Raw genomic sequence first — 19160 nt, 5'->3', positions numbered from 1 at the left:
ATCAATGGCTTCTAGCCATGATGGCTTCTTTCTGCCTCTCTCTCCACTGACAGAGGCAGTATGCCTCAGAATACCAGTTGCTGGGAATCACAATGTGGGAGAGGGCTGTTGCGTTCAGGTCCCGATTGTGGGGTTGTTTTTATTAATCTGTATTTTACTACGATGTTTTTAAATATTGGAAGCTACCTTGAATCCCAGCTTTTGAGATAGGTGGGATATAAATACATTAAATAAACAATAATAGATAATCTAATAAAGCAGAGGGATGTGTAGATGATCCAGGATATTATTCCCACTATTAATGCACTAGGGACACGGGTGGCGCTGTGGGTTAAACCACAGAGCCTAGGGCTTGCTGATCAGAAGGTCGGCGGTTCGAATCCCCGCGATGGGTTGAGTTCCCGTTGCTCGGTCCCAGCTCCTGCCCACCTAGCAGTTTGAAAACATGTCAAAAGTGCAAGTAGATAAATAGGTACCGCTCCAGCGGGAAGGTAAACGGCGTTTCCATGCACTGCTCTGGTTCGCCAGAAGCGGCTTTGTCATACTGGCCACATGACCCGGAAGCTGTACGCCGGCTCCCTCGGCCAGTAACGCAAGATGAGCGCCACAACCCCAGAGTCGGACACGACTGGACCTAATGGTCAGGGGTCCCTTTACCTTTACCATTAATGCACTATCATTGCTTCAATGACTTGTTGCAGAATAGCCCCCTCCAACAAAAACAGGTGACCCTGTGACTATATGTACACCTCGCTTCTGAAAAACATCACAAAATGATATACGCTCAAACTGTTGGATTTGCTTTTTTTTTTTTTTTGCTCCAAAATTATAAAAATATAGGGTAAAAAGGGACAGTTCCCTATAACATCCCTACTGCTCAACAGCTATTTCTTTTTAAAAGGACATTCGCTGAGCCCCCAGCGGCCACTTGCAGACGTCACTGCCGTGTCTCCCACGGTATCTGCAGCCTCACGGTAACAGAATTGCAGGGGAAAAATCCAGGAACTACCATCCTTGTTTCCGTGGCAACACCAGCCGACTGGGACACTGTGATATACAGTCGCCTAGCAACCAGCGACAAGAGCTCCTGAGCCGCTCTGGAAATTGCAAATAAGCCATCCAGGCTGAGATTGATCGTCCTGAGGCAAAGGAGGGGTGAGACACATTGCTGTGCAATCCGCAGCGCTGACTGTTCTGGTACAAGAATGAGGAGGGGGAAATGCACACGTCATCCGCAGCTTCTGGGGACAGGAGGGATACGGGAGCTGAAGGAAGGGGAAGAATGCCTTCTGAAGCAGCAAGAAGATCCATACATAGGAAACTGCCTTATACCGAGTCACATCAGTGGTCCATTTAGCTCAATATTGTCTACACTGTCTGGCAGCAGCTCTCCAGGTTTTAAGATAAGAAGTCTATCCCAGCAATACCTGGAAATGTTGGGAACCTTCTACGTGCAAAATAGATGCTGTACACCAGGCACGTCCAACTCCCCAGAGACTGTGATCTACTCCCCGTATAAAAAACAACAACCTGGCAGTGATCTAACCATTGTCATTGGATGGAGGAGGAGCGTGCATGGGGTGGGTGGATTGCCCAGAGTTGTTGAGCTTTTTTGGCGGCGGATTGCCCAGAGTTCTTCAGCTTTTATTTGTTAACTTTTGGTAAACTTTATTTAATCCCACGATCGATTAGTGTCCAGCGATCTACCAGGATCAGCCGGGGATGTACCGGTAGATCGCAATCTACTGGTTGGACATGCCTGCTGTACATGGTTCTTCAACCTTGGTCCATCTTGCTCAGTATTGTCTACACCAGGGGTTGTCAACCTGGTCCCTACCACCCACTAGTGGGCATTTCAGGATTCTAGGGGGTTCTATGGCACAAGCTGAATTCTCCTTCCATCGAGGACTGGTAGGCGGTAAGGAAATTTTACCATCAAGAAAGATGCATTAATGGGTGGTAGGCATAAAAAGGTTGACTACCCCTGGTCTACATTGACTGGCAGTAGCTCTTCAGGGCTTCAGATAGGGAGTCTCTCTCTCAGCCCTGCCCATAGCTGTCAACTTTTCCCTTTTATTGCAAGGAATCCTATTCGGAATAAGGGAATTTCCCTTTAAAAAATGGGATAAGTTGAAAGCTATGGCCCTGCCTGATGTTAGGGATTGAACCTGCAGCCTTATGAATACAAAACAGATGTTCCAGCACTGAGCTGCAGTCCTTTCCAAGAAGACCTATTCAGGCAACCTTTCAAGAACATCACGCTAAGTAATGAGGTCCTTTTCAGGTAGGTAGCCATGTTGGTCTGCCATAGTTAAAGCAAAAAATACAGTAAATAAAAAATTCCTTCCAGTAGCACCTTAGAGACCAACTAAGTTTGTTCTTGGTATGAGCTTTCGTGTGCATGCACACTTCATTGTTCATTTGCAAAACAGACATAGCCAAACTATAAAATGCACATAGAGAAGGGCTGCAACTAGGGATGGAGGAGAAATTTGGTAGGCTTTTCATGTGAACTTATTTAAAGAACAGCTTCTGAAAAACAGCTATCCTTTGATATTTGCCCTTCTCCAAATTTTGTGATTCAGATCTCCAACCAAATAGCATGACCCCAAATGCAACTATTAGGGGGAAGAATGCCTAAAATGCATATATTATATGTGGAAATAATATGCAAAAACTAGCTTGCAGAATTGTGGATATAGCAGGGGAAATGACGTACAAAAATGTGTCTAGTTGGGGGAAATTTGCACTAAAATGCTGGTGAGTTTTCACTTGCAAAAATGTACGCTAGGCAAAACTGCACACAAACATATGAATGTTAGAAATTTGAGAGAAATACTGATGAATATTTTAAAACATTTTTTTATTTTAAATAATAAAAAATTGTGAACTGATGCAGGAAAGTGGAGAATTGAACATAAGACTGGAAAAACGAGAAAAAGAGAAAAAGTGAAATTGACATAGGAAGGTTGGGAAAGGGTGAGGTTTTCTTCAGGTATTTGGGTCCCAAGACATTTTGGTCTTTGACAGAGCCGTTGCTACAGGGGGAGCTAGCTAGGTTTTTTGCCCCAGGTGAAGCCTCCAGAGGGGCGCTATTGAGGCTCCCAGCCTCTGTGTGTGTGTGTATGCAAATGTGAGTGTGCAGTAGGCTGTGTGTCTGCCAAACTGGGCCTTGGACCAGGGTGAAATAAAGCCTAGTTTTGCCCCAAGCCAGAGCCTTTTTGAAAAGGAAAAAGATATGCTCAAATCCTTTTAGAATAGGGTGTGAAACCTTTGACAGCCTGAGGGCTGCATACCCGGTGTCTGAGCAACCTTCCAGGAGCCACATGCTGTGGAGAGGGGGGGGGGAGACTAGAGGCAAACATGGGCACAGCAAAATACAAATTTTACCTTTATACAGCAGGCTAATTGCCCAGCACCCATCCCCAGGCTTGCACCATGCACTTTCCCCTTGAACTGAGAAAATTCCTCTTACTCGCCTGGAATGGAGAAGCGTGTATGCAGGAACCTCTGGGTTGCAGTCAATGTGAGTCTTACTCAGAGTAGTCCCATTGAAATTATCAGACATGACTAATTTAGGTACATTCATCTCAATGGCCTACTCAGAGTAGGATTAACATTGGATGCAACCCTCTGCGTGTAAGGAGAGCCTACTGGAACAGGCCAATGGCCCATCTAGTCCAGCATCCTGTTCTCACAGCCGCCAAGCAGATGCCTGAAAGGAAATTCGCAAGCAGGACTCAGTCTCCATACCATTCTATCCTCCTGTGGTATATTGATTGTGGAGGCAGAGGAGAGCCACCATGGCTAGCAACCACTGGCAACCTTATACTCCATGAATTTGTCTAATTCTCTTTTAAAGACATCCAAGTTGGTGCCCATCAAAGCCTCCTTTGGGAGCGAGTTCTTCATTTTACCTAGATGCTGTGCGAAAAGTCCTTTTTTTTAAACTACCAACACTGAGCTTTATTGGATGCCCACGAGTTCCACTGTTCAGAGAGATGGAGAAAAACTTTTCTCTATCCACTTTTTTCATGACATTCAAAATTTTATAAACTTCTAGCATCTCACCTCTCACTCATCTTTTCCCTAAACCCCTTTCTTAATCTTTTCCAACTCTACAACATCCTTTTCGAGGTGATGTGACCAGCACTGTACACAACAGATGTGCATAACAGCACTTTTAACAGGGAACAATTTTATTTTCAATTCCTTCCCTAATGATCATTAGCATGGAATTTGCCCTTTTCACAGCTGCTGCACACATCTTAATTGAGCTATCTACTATCATCCCAGCCAAGGCCTTTTTTCTGGTATGTCACATGAACCAGACCCCATGAAAGTATATATGAAATTTATAGATAGATAGATAGATAGATATAGATATAGATATAGATATAGATATAGATATAGATATAGATATAGATATAGATATAGATATATTGTCTCAGCATGCATCACTTTATACTTTGCTCTGTCATACACCACACTGTATTTTGTGTGGCTGGAATGCAGCCTTGCCTACAAAGTAAAGAGTAGAATCTGTTGCCCTGTCCACTTTCCCCTCTAGTCCCAACCCAGCACCGTGTGGTCCCCAAAATGCTGCTTGCAAAGTAATGTGGCCCCCATGCTGAAAACAGCTCCCCATCACTAAACTTCACTTAACACACATCAGAACCAAAGAGAAAGAGAAGCGACGTCAGGTGAAGGAGCATAGACTTCAAAAGAAATACCGAGCTTTTTGAGCAGTTCTGACAACCACATGAGACTCACTCACCCTGCTGAGCTGATCTAAGAGTCTTTGGTTCTGTTCAGAGAGTTCCTGGACTGCCCGCGTTTTCTCTCGATCAGCTTCTCGGAGGTGAACCTGTTGCTTCTCCAGCTCATCCTGGAGTTGCTTCACATCGCTTTCCAGCTCTGACACCCGTCCTTCCCATTCTCCTTCTTTGTTCTCAAACCGTCGCCTTAGTTCATGCTTCTCTTGTTCCAAGTGCTGTGTAACAGGGGAGGGGGAGGGGGGAAAGAGTCAAAATGTCACTTTTCCAACCCTTCATGCTTTCCGCTGCCACGCACATTTTTTAAATTTAAAAACGCATCACTTAAGCCACAGAGATTCCAGCCAGGGCTGCTGCCCAAAGACATTTTGCTGTCTGGGGTCATGTTTTCTGCTGCTCCAGAGAAGCGGACATGGAGCAATGGATTCAAACTACAAGAAAGAAGATTCCACCTAAACATTAGGAAGAACTTCCTGACAGTAAGAACTGTTTGACAGTGGAATTTGCTGCCAAGGAGTGTGGTGGAGTCTCCTTCTTTGGAGGTCTTTAAGCAGAGGCTTGACAGCCATCTGTCAGGAATGCTTTGATGGTGTTTCCTGCTTGGCAGGGGGTTGGACTGGATGGCCCTTGTGGTCTCTTTCAACTCTATGATTCTATGATTCTAAGTACTAGATGGTGCCCTTTCTCGATTCCACATAAGGAAGCCAGAAAAAAATGGTATCTGAGTCCTCTTTGAGGCATCTCCAGACTGTCAACATCTTCCAGCAGCAATTCAACTGCATCCCAGAACTTTGGTTTGCACCTAAAGGGCCCCTGCAGAAGTTTTGCGGCAGTGAGGTGGGATCCTGCTTTTTAATACTGTTTGGGCCTGCAGAGGTTTAGGGGTAGACATGATACAGCTTCATTTCCAATCGGTGCACATCCCATAAATTCCCTCTGATAAAGCCAGTGCAGACTGATTCATTTTGGCAAATGGGGTACCACCCCACCAACCTTGGTCTGCCCTCAACCAGCCCCCCATCTGCCTGCCTTCCTACTCACATTCAGCCCACGGAGTGGCACTGCCTGCCAGCATCCTTCTCTTTAGTCTCAGTGTTGCCTTTGTAGGACTCAACAATGAGGAGAATGGGGACAAATCTAGAATTACAGGCCGGATTCAGCTAAATATTACACTTGTTGTACAAGGACACCTACTAGCACAACAGAGCTTTATCACTTCTTCTCCCCTGTGCTCCCCCAAATTGGCTCCTGGGAATCAAGGGGATTTGAGGGGTGCAGAGGGAGGTGAGGAGAGATAATTCTATCAGGAATGACCTGCTTACGCTGACATAATTATTGTAATAGCATGATGCTGAATTCCACCCTACCGGTCCCATGGGCACCAGCCACCAGTGTGATATCCTGTAAGTTTTTATACCACAAACCAGGGGCGTAGCAAGGGAGGGCGTAGGGGGTGGTCCGCCCCATGTTCCATAATGGAGAGGGTGACAAATTATCAAAGAACAATTACTGCCCTCTAGGGCAGTTCATAAAAAACTTTTTAAAAAAAATGCTTGCTCCAAAGGTCTTATCCTACTATACTAGGGATTATATAGCTATATATGAAATTTCATGCATATCGGTTAATATCTTGACCCCCCTCCACCAAAATAGCTGTTTACTTGGCTGTTTTCCTATGTCATGAAGGCTGAAATTTCAGTTCAGTGGAGCACTTACTGTTCCCAACCCTAACCCTGTGGAAAGCCATCTAATTAGACTTTAATTTGATTTTGAGATGTTTTTAGGAGGTAATTTAATTATTGTTTGATTTTATACCAATGTTATGTATCTGATGTTAGCCACCCTGAGCCCGACTTCAGCCGGGGAGGGTGGGATATAAATAAAAGTTTTATTATTATTATTATTACTTGTTATTATTCCTTTGTAAGAAAATATGAAATAACGTAAAACCATTTTTGCAGGGGGGGGAATCAATGGGGGGGGTGACAAGAAATTTTCCGCACCATGTACCACCTGACCTTCCTATGCCTCTGGGCAAGGGTTGGGGGGTGACAAGAATTTTTTTTGCCCCCGGGTACCAATTTACCTTGCTATGCCCCTGCCACAAACGTCCTGGTATGTGTGTCCTACTTTGCTGCATTATAGCACAAGAGTGCCCCTCAGCATCACAGAAAAATTAATAAAGAGGTAATTATGTGCAGTGTAGTCTAAATCCGGGACGTGGGTGGCGCTGTGGGTTAAACCACAGAGCCTAGGGCTTGCCGATCAGAAGGTCGGCAGTTCGAATCCCCGCAACAGGTACCACTCCGGCGGGAAGGTAAATGGCGTTTCCATGCGCTGCTCTTGCCAGAAGCAGCTTAGTCATGCTGGCCACATGACCCGGAAGCTGTACGCCGGCTCCCTCAGCCAGTAAAGCGAGATGAGCGTCGCAACCCCCGAGTCGTCCACGACTGGACTTAACAGTCAGGGGTCCCTTTAGTAGTCTAAATCCACCAGTAATGCACTATTATTGCATCAATGACATGTTGCCGAATGTCCCCACAAGAAAGATCCATCTTGCTGAATGCTGTTGACACTGACTGGCAGCAGCTCTCCAGAATTTCAGACGGAAACCTGTCTAAGCCTTTGGAGAGCTGCTGGCAGTCAGTGTCAACAGTTCTGTGGTAGACAGATCAAGGGTTCAGCTCAGTGTAAAGCAGCTTCCTATGCTCCTCATGGATCTCAGGCAGGAGATGTTCCCAGCAGCCCCACCTGGAGATGCCAGGGATAGAACCTGGGATCTTCTGCATGCAAAGCAGTTGCCTTACCACTGTGCTTTGACCCTTCTCCTAAAAGCAAATATCTTTGTCCTCATGGTTCTGAATAAAGGGTTAACTTAAACGGGAAAATGGAGCAGCTTTATACTGAGTCAGTCTTGTCAGTGGGATTCAATAACATACCAGCAAATTCAGGTCACACAATTGTAGCTAATTAGGAGGCCTTTTGCAGAATACCTGCTTCCTGCAAAAGACGGGACTTTCTGAGCTAAGGAAAGCATTGGGACAATGCTGTGGAAAGTGTGGAATAACACCTGCTTTGATGCAATGTCATCTAACCTCCCTGCAAACAAATCAGAATGAATGCTCATTAAATAGCCACTGTTGTCCAATCGCTATGAAAACAAATCAAGATGAATCTTTCTTTGGCCAAACCTTTGTTAGGCATTACAGATATAGACCATCTTAAAACATCCATATACAGTACAATTTTACACACACACACACACAGAGAGAGAGAGAGAGAGAGAGAGAGAGAGAAGCAGCAATATAAGATATATAGTAACAAAAATTATCATTGGATTGTCTTTTATTCTTTCATCAAGATGAATGCTCAATAAACAGATCATCTGGGAGCACCCCCAAAGTCTCTTGTTCTCTCAAATAAGAACATCTTCTTCTTCAAACCTTTATTAGGCATTTTTACAGATAAAAACCGCGAAAAAAAGAATCACATACAAAAACCTTAAAATGTATATTAAAAGGCAAGAGTTGAATACACATGCTGATTATATGTAATCTGGAATTTCTTCCTGTTAAGCTACTCCTTGGGGGACTGCTGCCAAAAATTCGGCTACCCCCGCAGTCACCCTTTGGTCAATATCCGACAAACAGAATCCAACGCTTCCACCGTGCACCGAAATTACAGTCTAGATTGACCAAAATACACCAACACGGTCAACAAAATGCAGGAGAAACAACGTACCATCAATCTTTGCACTTACTAGCTCTCTCTCCAAAATGCATAGTTAAAAAGAGAGCTACCAATGGAACTTTCAAATGTATAGATGCAGAGCTCCAAACTCAGCCTCCTTTAGAATATGATATGGCGAGGAAGTATACTGACAAATGAGAACGTAAGAGCAGCCTGCTGGATCAGGCCAACAGCTCATCGGATCCAGCATCCTGTTTTTATAGTAGCCAATCAGATGTCCCAATGGGAAGCCCACAAGCAGGACCAGAGCATGAGTACCCCCCTGTCCTCCTGCAATTGGTATTCAGAAGCATTAACTGCCTCCAACTCTGGAGGCAGAGCATAGCCATCATGGCCAGCAGTCACTGATATCCTTATCCTTAACTGCCATTTCTCCCTTGCTTTCACCTCTGCCTAAAACCATTCCCTAGAACACCTGTATGATACCCATAGCTGTCAAGTTTCGGATTTGAAAATAAGGGATCAGCAGCCTCACCTATCCCGGGGACAGTCACATGGCAGTGGTGGGCGGAGCCAGAAGCAAAAGTGGGCGGCACTGGTGTGAACGCGCGCAGTAGGCTTACTGTATTTTGGAAACGCTGCCCGTGGGCTATGACGCCTCGGCTGCTCAGCGAGCTCCGGATAAAAAGTTACAAAGCGCGCACCGCTCCATCGTATTGTAACGTTTCAAAGCACCAGCCGCCCGTTTTCAAAGGCAGCCAGGCCCCCCCCCCCCCCAGCTAACCCTATTGCCTAGCTGAGGGGCTTGGCAGCAGCTGATAGGGGCTGATGCAGGGGGCCAAATACACCCCCTGTAAGCGCGGGAAATGGCTCCCGCTTGCTTTGAGACTGCAAGGAGGCGAGGTCTTCCCAGTCCCTGGCCAGCGGGGGGGGGGGGGGGGGAGGAGCTGCTTCCTTTGAAAAAACGGGAAATTAAAGGGATATAAAAAATAAGGGATTGCAGCGGGAAACTGCTTGAAATAAGGGAGATTCCCGGGGAAAATGGGATACTTGACAGCACTGATGATACCATCTCTTCAGATGAGCAAAGGAAGCTGCTTTATACCAAGTCAGACTCATTGGTCAATCTAGCTCAGTGTGGTCCATACTGACTGGCAGTCACTCTCCAGTGATTTGTCCCAACCTTTCCTGGAGAGGCAGGGGGTGAAACCTGGGACCTTCTAAATGCATCTACCACACAGTAAGCTTTTAAAGCAACCTTATTACATTTTTAGCACCTCATCTCCAAGTAGATTCAAGAGTAAAAAAATGCACAGCATTTATATAATTCTGATTGTCCAAACTGCTTTAGGCACATGATTTCAGCATGCTTGCTGGGTCTGATGGGAGTTGTAATCAAAATATCTGGAGGGCATCAGGTGTGGAAGGCCACTTGCAATATTATTATTATTATTATTATTATTATTATTAACCCACCCTTCACCCTAAGTTGAGGCTCCAGTACTTTGGCCACCTCATGAGAAGAGAAGACTCCCTAGAAAAGACCCTGATGTTGGGAAAGATGGAGGGCACAAGGAGAAGGGGACGACAGAGGATGAGATGGTTGGACAGTGTTCTCAAAGCTACTAACATAAGTTTGGCCAAACTCCGGGAGGCAGTGAAGGATAGGCGTGCCTGGCGTGCTCTGGTCCATGGGGTCACGAAGAGTCGGACACGACTGAATGACTGAACAACAACAACAACAACACCCTAAGATCCCAGGGCAGGTTACAGCATTGAAACACAATATAAAAACTATTTAGCATTAGCTTTTTTACTGCAGAGGGACTGAGTGAGTTTATATCTCAGGTCATAAGTGAGTTTATATCCGAGGCAAGAGTTGAACAAAGGGATTCTAGATTCAGGCTCCATCTCTCTGATTGCCATGCTGCATGCCTTCAGAAAAAAAGCCCACAGTGTTCAATGGGCCTTACTCCCAAGAAAGTATGTGAGTGCATACAGGATTGAAGCTGTTGCATCTAGTGCAGTTGCATGAGAGACGATTGAGAGCTCAATGACTACATATTCTGTCTGAAACTCTGGAGAACTGCTGCCAGTCAGAGTCAACAATACTCAGCAAGATGGAGCATGGGTCAGACTCAAGGCAAGGCAGCTTTCTACTATATGTTCTTCATTGGCCTTTAAGAAAAGGTTGGTGCTAGATGTGTGCAAAGCAGTTAGAAGCAATTGATAGAATGCTCCATCACTCCTGGATACATAAAGGGTCTCTCAGTGGTTTCCTTGTGTTTCCTAAAGCATTAATGCTGGAGGTCATGGAAAGCTCATTTGGAGGATTTAGTGCAGTCATTTCCAGGCATGAAAGAATTAAGGTCATTTTATACAGAAAGAGGGTGGGGGAGAATACAGCACCACACTAGGGCTAATAGATGGAATTTCAGGAATATGGTCGTTTTGTGCTTTTTTTCACAGAAGTTACAGGCTGGAGACAGAACATTCTCCCTGTCTAAGAGTCAAAAGCAGTTTGAAAGCGGAACTGATGATGTGGTGGAATATTTGTTTATTTTATTTATATCCTGCCTTTCCTCCAATGAGCTCAAGGTTGCATACATGGCTGTCACCCTCCCCAGGGTGGCTGGTCCCATCCCACCTCACTGTCTGGGCCAGCAGGGCCTGATGGAAGTTGTATTCACAAATATCAGCAGGGCACGAGGACAGCTGCTGTAAACTCTATAGTATTGAATTGCCTCTACCTGTCCTGGAGGCTAGGACCCGAACCAATGGATTCAAGTTACAATAAAGAAGATTCTGGCTAAACATCGGGAAGAGTTTTCTGAAAGTAAGAGTTACAGGTGGGTAGCCATAGTCAAAACAAAATAAAATAAAAAAATTCTTTCCAGTAGCACCTTAGAGACCAACTAAGTTTGTTCTTGGTATGAGATTGGATTCTTATCTCATTATACATGACAAAGCTATCTTTAGCCATCTCACCCCTTGCCTTTCCCTGCAAGACTAATTGCAGCCGCTAGCTAAGAGTCGCCAACAGGTTTTCCACACCTATCAGCCGATCACCCATTCCCACCACCCTTCTGAGTAATACCCCTCCCCACTCCCTCGCTATATTTAAGGGTCTGGTGACTTCTGTTTCAGTGTATCTGAAGAAGTGTGCATGCACACGAAAGCTCATACCAAGAACAAACTTACTTGGTCTCTAAGGTGCTACTGGAAAGAATTCTTTTTATTTTATTTTGTTCTGACAGTAAGAGCTATTCAACAGTGGAACAGACTTTTGCAAGAGATGGTGGACTCTCCTTCCTTGGAGGCTTTTAGGTATATAAATCAAACTCATAACAGCCTAGTAGGTATCTGCATTAAAGTTGTTTGCAATGTGCTCTTAGTGGGGCGTCCCTTGGGCTTAACTTGGAAACTACAGCTGGTATAGAATGCAGCAACTAGGGTGTTGACCGGGGCATTTCTTCAACACCGTATGACACCTCTGAGGGTGCTGCACTGGGTGCCAATATGCTACCAGGAACATTTCTCTTTGTAAACTAATTTGAGGGTTTTTTAAAAACAGTCAACTGGTGTATAAATTTTATGAAATGAAAAGGAACATTTCAAGGTTTCTACTTTTAGCATTGGGACCAGCTTACCTAAGGGACCGCCTCACCCAATATATACCTGCCCAGCAACTGCAATTCTCAGACAGGCACTGCTGAGGCTGTGCTTAGCTTGCCCTAGAAACTAGGATTTCAGGATTGTAAGCCCCACCCTCTGCAATCAATTACCAGCCAGAATTGGACAGGTGCATCACATCATTTTGTTTAGCTACCTAATTAATACACTTTTATGCTTTCCTTGAGGGCTGACCCAGTCACTTACAGAATATTGATTGCCTCTTTGCAAAAACAGTTTTGTTGTTTTCTAGAATTGGTAAGATATGGTTTTAGAAATGGTTTTATTGCTTTTAGAAATGGGGTTTGTGTTTTATCCTGTTTTTATTCTGTACACTGCTCCAGTGGCCTCTCTTAACTAAGTAACTAACTGCTTAGTGGGAAGGAGAGCAGGTAGATCTAGGACCCAGCCATACATCCTTGTTACTGCGCATTCATTATCATTTGGTGCTCATGGCAATATCAGGGAAGTTATACATGATCCTGCCTTCAGTATTGTTTACACCTGCAGAACTCTTGGGTCAAGTGTTCCCTTCTGTTTTTGTTTTGTCCTGCTTTTGTTGCACTATTGAGCAAGGGTGCTCCTCTGGGTGACAAAATGCAGTAACAATGGGGAAGCTTCACAGAGAATATAATAAAGCAGAATGGTACGTGAACGGCCCAGTATAAACCTATATTCTTAACAAACTACGGTGCCCAGAATTAGTTGAAGGAAAGAATGTACTTGAATGTGCTTTGAAGATATATAGTGTGTACACAGCCTACAGTTTCATCACCCCTGATCATTGGCTGCGCTGGCTGAGCCTGGTGGGACCAGGAGTCCAACAACTTTTGAAGTGTCACTTGAACCATACCCCTGCCCTAAAGGGAAGGAATCCACAGAAGAAGAAGAAAAGGCATCAAGAAAGGGTGAGTGGTGACAGGGATATTACACCCGTTCCCCCCCAGATCTGTCAGCCTCAGCACAAGCAGGATGCCAGTGTCATTCAGGGCACACTGATTGGAGAGTGCATAGGCTAGCATGCTGTCTCTTCATCCAATCAGGATGCCCACAGAACTAGGCTAGGAGGGGCCTACAGTAGCATTTTATCCCTCCCCCTGACAACTGCCTGTGCTTGTTTAGGGAGGCCCTCTCACTCTAAGAATCAAGGCTTCAAAATAAGTTATGAAACCATGGTAAGTGCAAGTGGGACAGAGCATCATCCTTGGAGCACAGCATAACTGCTGCTGATCATCTGGGCAACTATGAGCATGTTGCTTCCTGCCAAACCTATCCTCCTACTTGCAAAAATTGTTTTTGTGTGTATGCGTGAACAAAAATGACAGTGTCCAGCTACTAACAGGATAAGACCAAAGAGTTACATGTGGAGCCTACCCAGGGTAAGACACATGGAGCTCCAACTGTCATGTACAGAAAAAGTGAGGAACATGTGGACATCCAAATGTCGTTCCAACTGTCCCTGACAATTGCCCACACTGGCTGGGGCTGGTGGAACTTGCAGCCCAAGAACATCTAAAACAGGGAAGGGGAACCTGTGTCCCTCCAGATGCAACCCAATGCCAAGTCCCATCAGCCCCAGCTAGCATCATCAATGGCCAGGGATTATGGAAGCTGGATCACAGCCACCTCTGGAGGGTTACAGGTTAGTCCCACACACATTCCCTGATGTGCAGGATCGTCAACCTGCTCTCATCTGTACAGTACTGCTTAGGTGGCAATCCTTGGTCTCCCCCGTCCCATTCTTTCTCAACTCCCTTTGAAAGGGTAAAAGTAGGAGGCCTATAGAGGGGCTAGCTAGGGAATCTTTTTTCAGTGCCAGGGCCACACTCCCTTGCAGGGAGTCACCTGCTGTTGGTGGGCGGGGTCAGAGGCAAAAGCAGATGGAACAATGTATGTAAATGTACCTTTGTACAGTGGGTTAGATTCTCTGCACACCCGTCCATCTCTAGACTCCATCGAGACAAGCAAGAGGCATTACCAGAGTTTAAGGACATGTTTTCATCAGTCCTAGCTAGCATGGCAATGCTGGCTGGGGATGATGGGAGCTGTGGTCCAGGACATTTGGGGGGGCACCAAGTTGGTGAAGACTGTTTTCTGTTGTATTTTAACAAATTCCCCCCCCCCACACACACCATTCATACGCTACTGTGATTTTAAAATAAATGTAAGCCACACCGAGCAGTACATAGGCCCTAGAAATGGAGAATACACATTTCTTTCTTTATGAAAATTCCAGATAGACAATAACACTCAAGAGGGTGCAAAGCAGGGCCAGAAAGAGTTGTGGCTTGGGGAGAGTGGGTGTGGCACAGGAGAGTCCCAAGGGCCAGACAGAGAGGCCTGGAGGTCCTCAGGCTTCCCTGACTCTGAGCTTACCACAAATAGGGGCAATATGTTGATGGGGCTCCCAGCGCTAGAGCCTGGTCATACGAAGGACATTTCTTATTGGGTGCATGCAGTTTCTATATTTCATCCAGTGCTGGCACTAAATATGTATTTTGTAGCATTAGAAATGATTAAGGGACATCTGGCAAATGTACAGTAAACAGGGCCTTCCCCTATCCTCCCAGGACTGCACCTTTCAGATACTTCAGGCTAGTTTGATATTACACAGAATTTCTGCTCTTGCTCTGCTCCACAGCTCCAACCTTCTCCGTGGCCTTAGCTAGAGCCACCATGACTTGCTAGGCCCTGGCAGCACAATCTATTTGCCAGTACCCTGAATTCGGTCCTCTCAAATGAGGTTAGGTTCCCACAAATGGCAGTCCTGAGCATGGGCAGAATACTTTTCCCCACATTGCAAACAGGAGACCCCGAGACCCAATCCTGAAGTCCTAAACCCTTTACCTCCTAAACCCTTTACAGGTGGGTAGCCGTGTTGGTCTGCCATAGTCAAAACAAAATCGAAAATTCTTTCTAGTAGCACCTTAGAGACCAACTGAGTTTGTTCCTGGTATGAGCTTTCGTGTGCATGCACACTTCTTCAGATACCTTTTTTTTTTTTTTTTTTTTTTTTAACTTCATCAGGTGGATATTTTAGTTCTAAAAAGGTTTGCTGTAGATCTCTTAGGTGAGAGTCTCTGTCTGTAGAGTTGGAACAGATGCGGCTGTAACGTAGGGCCTGGCTATATACAATGGATTGTTTGGTATGTTTGGGATGGTAGCTAGAAGCATGTAGATATGTTTGTCGGTCAGTTGGTTTGCGGTATAAGGTGGTGTCTATGTGTCCATCCTGTATTTTTATAGTAGTGTCCAAAAAGTGTATTTCTTCCATAGATTGGTTCATAGTTAGGTTGATGGTGGGGTGAAAGTCATTGAATGTCTTGTGGAAGGTGTCCAGGGTCTGTTGACCATGTGTCCAGATAATAAAAATATCATCAATGTAACGCAGGTACAAGAGAGGTTTGAGTGGGTAGGAGTTTAGGAAACGTTGTTCTAAATCTGCCATGAAGATGTTGGCATACTGTGGGGCCATGCGGGTGCCCATTGCTGTGCCGTTGATCTGAAGGAACAGGTCCTCACCAAATTTGAAGTTGTTGTGGGTAAGGACAAAATGACAGAGTTTCGTGGCAAAGTCTGCTGTGGTTTTATCTGAAATGGTGTTCCTTATAGCTTGTAAACCATCGTTGTGTGGGATGTTGGTATACAGAGATTCCACATCCATAGTGACTAGAATAGTATTGTTAGGAAGGTTATTCAAAGATTGTATTTTTCTCAGAAAATCTGTGGTGTCACGTACGTAGCTGGGAGCACTGATGGCATATGGTTTCAGAACAGAGTCCATATAACCGGAAGATGTTGGCATACTGTGATGTTGGTATCTGAAGAAGTGTGGTATCTGAAGAAGATGTTGGTATCTGAAGAAGATGTTGGTATCTGAAGAAGTGTGCATGCACACGAAAGCTCATACCAGGAACAAACTCAGTTGGTCTCTAAGGTGCTACTAGAAAGAATTTTCGATTCTCCTAAACCCTTATTAGCAATGACAAATTACAAAGTGTGTGTGTCACAATCCAAGATGCAAAGGTCTTGGGGGAAAGAAAGGGGGTGGCTGGAGTTAGCTGATGGGGGAGGCTCTCTGCACATGCTCAGAAACTCCATCATCCCCAAAAGATGTTCTCTGCACATGGCCAGATGCCCTTTGGTTGAATATTAACACCCAGGGCCTAGACTGTAGACCCAAGAACACACACACACACACACACACACACACACAAAATGTGTTTTGGAACCTGCCACAGTGGTTCTGGGTCTAGGCCTTCAGTAAACCAGAGTTCACATTAACTGTCCCCTGCTTGCACATCTGGGGTTATGGGGTAGGAGGAAGCTCCACGGCCCCAATCTTCGGGCAGGGCACCTGAGTCATAGACACGCAGCCCTCTCTCCCTTCCAGATTCAGCCCCAGCGAGGGGCGGCTCCCCCGTTTCCCTCCCCTCCTCGACCTCTTCGGCTGGCCGGGCCGCCTCACCTCCAGCTTATCAGTCAGCTCCTTGTGCATCCTCTCGTACTGGCGGCTCATATCCTGGTTGCGCTCCAGCAGCGCCTTCCCGAGCCGAGCGGCTAACAGCAAATCCTTCTCCTTCTGCCTCATCAGGGAGAGCAGCTCCGGCTCCAGAGCCGCCGCCGCCGCCGGGCCCATCGACTCGGGCTCCCCGGGCGCAGCATCCCCGGCGGCAGCTAGCAGAGCCAGCTCTTCCTCCAGCTCCAGCTCTCCTTCCGAGCCGCCCACCTCGAAGGCCGAGGAAGAGGAAGAGGAAGCATCAGCGGCGGCGGCGGCGGGCCCGGCTGTGGGCGAGCTCCGGCTGTCCTTGGTTCCCCCCGCCGACGTCGACTGGGGCGGCCCTTGCAGTTCCATGCGGCAGGCGCTGTCCAGTTCCGATGGTGCTGAAACGGGCCCCGCCAGATCCAAGCAGAAAGCGGACATGGCCGGGCCCCGGGCCACTCCAGGCTACGAAAGCCAGCGGAGCAGGGAGCCCGGAGCCCGCAGCGGGGGGAGCCGCGTTTCTCCTCTCCTGCCTCTTCCGTGCGCCCCTGCTGCGCGGATGCGAGCCGAGCCGCCCTGGGCTTGCGTGCGGGGGCCGCCGCCGCCTACTCTGTCTCGCCTCCCCGCTGTGGCCGCCTCTGGAGCCGCGCGCTCTCAAGGCGATCGGGACGTTCCTCCCTTGGCGGAGTTAAAGCAGCAGCAGCAGCAGTTGTCGTCGTCGTCTTGGCTTTTCTTCCTGCTGCTGCCGCCGGCCCAGCTTTGCAGCGCCGCTCCCCGAGCCCCATCTCCGCCGAGGCGCCTGCAAAACATCGCGCGGCCCCGGGAAGCTCGCGGAAGGCCGCCGCCGGCTGCTGCTGCACAAACAGCCAGCCGACTCGCAAGCCCGGCCCCGCCCCGCCCCTCGTCCCTGACGGCAGCAAACACCTGTTTGGCGGCCTGCTCTGATTCGCTTAGCCGGGTAGCTCCACACAAACTGGCCCACAGGTGCGGCCCCCTCCCCTCCCCGCAGCCCCGCCTTGACTTTAACCCCCTGCATGCCCGGGAGCTTCCCCTTCGCTCTTCTTGGCCTGGGCTGGAGCTGGGCCCAGTTGTTTCATTTACTAAGAAAGATTTGTAGGCAGCTGCGTCAAAGAGCGCATCTCTAAAGGCATTGCTCTTCTGCTCTCCGCCAGCAGACTCTGCGTTAAGGAATCCGGCATGTTGTGTAGCGGACCCTTATAAAACGTCTCCTCAGAAGTAAGGCCCGTGGAGTTCAATTACATCCCAGATGGGTGGTGATAGCCTCTGTCAGCAAACCTAAAGGCGCTGGTTAGAGAGTAAGTCCGATTGAATTTGGCAGGATTTACTTCTCAGTAAACTGAGCTTCGGTTTGTGGTGTTAAATAGCTTCCCTCCCACACCTTCTTCACAGCCACTAAAACGAATTAGCAGATCCTCCCTGAATTCAAGGAAGGGTCCCCTGGCGACTTAGAGACTTCAGCGTTGTAGCGAACTAAGTTCTATTCAGAGTAGACCGACTAAAATTAATTGGATCCAAGGTGCTGTTTTTACTACTAATACTACTAATTTTATTATTTATACTCTGCGCATCTGGCCGGGTTGCCCCAACGACAAATTCGATCTGTTAGCTGCTTGTTAACTCAAAGGTTACAAAGGCAACTTACAGTACTGTTAAAACACAATCAGGTTTCAAAAACAAAATGAGGAAAAACAAACCACAACAGTCACAGGAAACTTTAGTAGCACACTAATAACAATGTCAGAAATTAATAAACATAACTTCCTCTGAGGGAGGCTCAGAGGGTGGAGGTGACCCTGAAGCAGAGCAGGGTGTGTGTGTGTGTGTGGATTTTTCAGTTATGGCTTTCCATTTGCAGAATGTATTCCCCAGTGAGGAGGTGCCTTCTTTGAAACCTTTTCTGGCACAAGTTCCTCTTGCACACCCTTTTCTCCAGCAGGCTCCCAAGGGGCAGAGAGATCAGTTAGCAGCACTTATTGTATGCCCTTGGGCACCTGTCGTTTTGTCCTCTACAGCAGTCTCCCAGGAAGTGGTGAAATCAATCTGAAGCAGCTCTGCCTGCCAGCCCTTCTTCTCTTGTACACCCTTTACCACAGCAGGATCCCCTGGAAGTAGAAAGATTGATCAGTAGCCCCTCAGCTCTAGGGCTCTTTGGCTACCTTCTTCATCTGGATGCCTGGAAGCTGGGCTTCTAGGTCATTTCGAACCCATTGCAAGCAAGGTGATCACCTCACATGGAGTCTCACTTTGCTCTCCAATGAGGCTTCTCACTCTGCTCATCCACTCTGGTTGTAGTTATTCTGTTATGTTGAACAGCATATTTATGTGACTGCAGAAGCTCTTCCAGCCTTTGGTTACTTCACTGCCTATACTGCTCTATTTGCCGATTGTGGTGCTCCTTCATCCAATTGAACTGCTCCAGGGGTGCTGCTGCTTTTCCCTCCATTTTGACTTCAGGCACACTTTGCTTCCAGGCCCTTTCCACCAGGGAACACAGATCCCACTACTGACACCAGTGTTAC

General features: G+C 46.8%; 1 protein-coding gene across 4 annotated transcripts in view; it reads right to left on the bottom strand.

Annotated features, from left to right (window-relative positions):
• The window catches only part of BICDL1 (BICD family like cargo adaptor 1), a 57053-nt gene extending 39561 nt beyond the window's left edge, over positions 1–17492 (bottom strand). For 2 of the 4 annotated variants that reach the window (XM_033174939.1, XM_033174940.1), the window contains exons 1-2: positions 16606–16760; positions 4778–4993 (exon numbers count right to left, since the gene is read on the bottom strand). In XM_033174939.1, the coding sequence (XP_033030830.1) occupies positions 4778–4993; positions 16606–16728 (339 nt within the window). In that variant the 5' untranslated portion in view covers positions 16729–16760. Of the gene's footprint in view, positions 1–4777; positions 4994–16605 lie in introns of all 4 variants that reach the window. The other 2 variants (XR_004428165.1, XM_033174938.1) reach the window with 2 other exon arrangements.
• Positions 17493–19160: the final 1668 nt, after the last annotated feature.

Source organism: Lacerta agilis, chromosome 17 (assembly GCF_009819535.1).
Source record: "Lacerta agilis isolate rLacAgi1 chromosome 17, rLacAgi1.pri, whole genome shotgun sequence".
Lineage (NCBI taxonomy): Eukaryota > Metazoa > Chordata > Lepidosauria > Squamata > Lacertidae > Lacerta > Lacerta agilis.
The sequence above is the reverse complement of the archived record's forward strand: the minus strand, read 5'-3'. Positions and strand labels throughout refer to the sequence as shown.